We start from the raw sequence: 1,819 nt of genomic DNA on the forward strand, positions 1-1,819 counted from the left end.
GTGGAACCCCGCCCCTCCCCCAGGCCGCCGCCTGAGCTCTGAAGTCTGCAGCGCATGGACCTGGAGAAAACTCTGCTGCAGTCAGCTCCACAGGCGGGGGCGGGGCGGGGGCCGGAGAGGGTGGCGGGACTCTCTCTTACCTGGGCCTTCTCCTAGGCAGACGCCTGTTGTCGCGCTGGTTGGGGTACCTAGGACGGGAACAGCGGGATGTCCTTCTCAGTGGGGCGAGTGGGGAGGAGCACCCCCACACTCAGAACCACCGACACGCAGGAGGGGCACGGCTAGTGACCTCTAGGTCCCCTACTCAGCCAGGCGTCTGGGAAAGTGCACCAGCCGGGCCATATTGTCCCCCTACGTTCTCTGTGACTAAGGCATCCTTTCCCGGCACTCACAGGTGACGTTGAGCTGCACGGTTCCCTCCACCGTCACGCCAGTTGCAGGGAACATCACCTGACAGGTGAGGCTGGCGCCATGGTCCTGGGGCCGTGGGGTGAGGGTGAGCACGGAGGAGAGGCGGGTCCTGGGGCCCAGGGAGGCCAGGGCAGCCGATGTCCAGGAGAAGATGGGGGGCGTGCCCCTCTCACAGGCCCAGGGCACGGAGCAGGTCACGTTGCAGGGGCGGCCGGACTCCAGGGTCCCCGGGATGCGGATGTGGGGCGTGAGGGTGAGGGCTGGAGGAGAGGGGGAGGAAGGGGTCTGGAGGGCGGGGCGGTGTGGCCTGAGAGACGTTTCCCAATTTGGTCCAGCTCCAACCTCTGAGCCAGACACGCTGGACGCCTCCCCTCGCGCCCCCTCCGCCCCTCCCACGAGGGGGACGCATCACATCTCTGTCCCAGGGAACCTCAGGATGCGCCCCTGTGGCCTCTCCATGACCCATGCCTTACCCGTCACTCGCACAGTGAGTTGGTTTATTTTGTAATTATGTCTCACTTTAGACCCTCTCTCCGCCCTAAAGAAGTAGGTGCCCGAGTCGTTTCTCCGCGCATCTCTGATGTCCAGGGAGCAGTTGTCGTTCTTGGGGTCCCCGAGGAGACGGAATCGGCCCTGGGTCTCCTCCTGCACGGCTCGACGTGGGTCATTTGTGGCCACGGGAGCATCCTGCTGTTCCCTCTCCCCGGCTCGGAACCAGTAGCCGTGAGCTGCAGCATTAGTCCAAGACATCACAGGGTAGGAGAAGGCACAGGGCACGGAGACGCACAGGCCCTCCTGCACCGTCACGGACGCCTGCATTGTCAGCTGGTATCTGTCATCCTGAGCCAGGGTCCCTGTGCGGAAAGGAAAGTGAGCAGAGCCCCCAGGCCGCCCCCACCCTCCCTGCGGCCCCTCACCCGCCCACAGCAGAGGCAGCAGCAGCAGCAGCATCTCTGCCTGGAGGCGTCTGGGCTCCGTGCAGAAAAGAGAAGGAAGGTGGTGTGTGTGGAGAGGGGACTCGGAAGCCGGGGCGGAGCCCGGGGCCGCCTTGTTCAGGGAAGAGGAACCTCAGAGAAGAGCTTAGCCCCCTCTGCACAGAGCATGGACACCCCACAGCCCAGGGACCCCGAGACCCTCCCAGAGAGGACCAGACAGGGAGCAGACCCTGGGCCCTGCTCCTTCCCCAATGGACTTCCCCACAGCGGGGACCAGGGCCGCTGAGGGCATGGAGGATGGGACACGTGAGTCTCCTAAGATGCTCCCATCTGAGGGGCTTTTCTGAGTGCCTGGCCACCTGCTGCCTTGCCCGGAAGGGTCACGGCCTCATCTGGAAGCCTTGGCGGGTCCTACGAGGTGTGGGATTCCTTAATGTCTGAGTGAACATCTGGGGCAGAGGAACAAGGGGTCC

The 1,819-nt window shown here is 64.5% G+C and overlaps 1 protein-coding gene across 1 annotated transcript; it reads right to left on the reverse strand.

The window, feature by feature from the left end:
- Positions 1 to 140: 140 nt before the first annotated feature.
- On the reverse strand, positions 141 to 1,385 carry LOC120599864 (myeloid cell surface antigen CD33-like; the record flags this gene model as incomplete). Its single annotated transcript, XM_039859048.1, has 4 exons — positions 1,329 to 1,385; positions 885 to 1,265; positions 393 to 671; positions 141 to 188 (listed from the first exon to the last, which is right to left on the reverse strand). Coding segments are annotated over exons 1-4 (742 nt in total), but the record flags the coding sequence as incomplete, so codon positions are not given.
- Between the last annotated feature and the right edge of the window lie 434 nt (positions 1,386 to 1,819).

Source organism: Pteropus medius, unplaced genomic scaffold, assembly GCF_902729225.1.
Source record: "Pteropus medius unplaced genomic scaffold, Ma_sr-lr_union100, whole genome shotgun sequence".
In the NCBI taxonomy this organism is placed as follows: Eukaryota; Metazoa; Chordata; class Mammalia; order Chiroptera; family Pteropodidae; genus Pteropus; species Pteropus medius.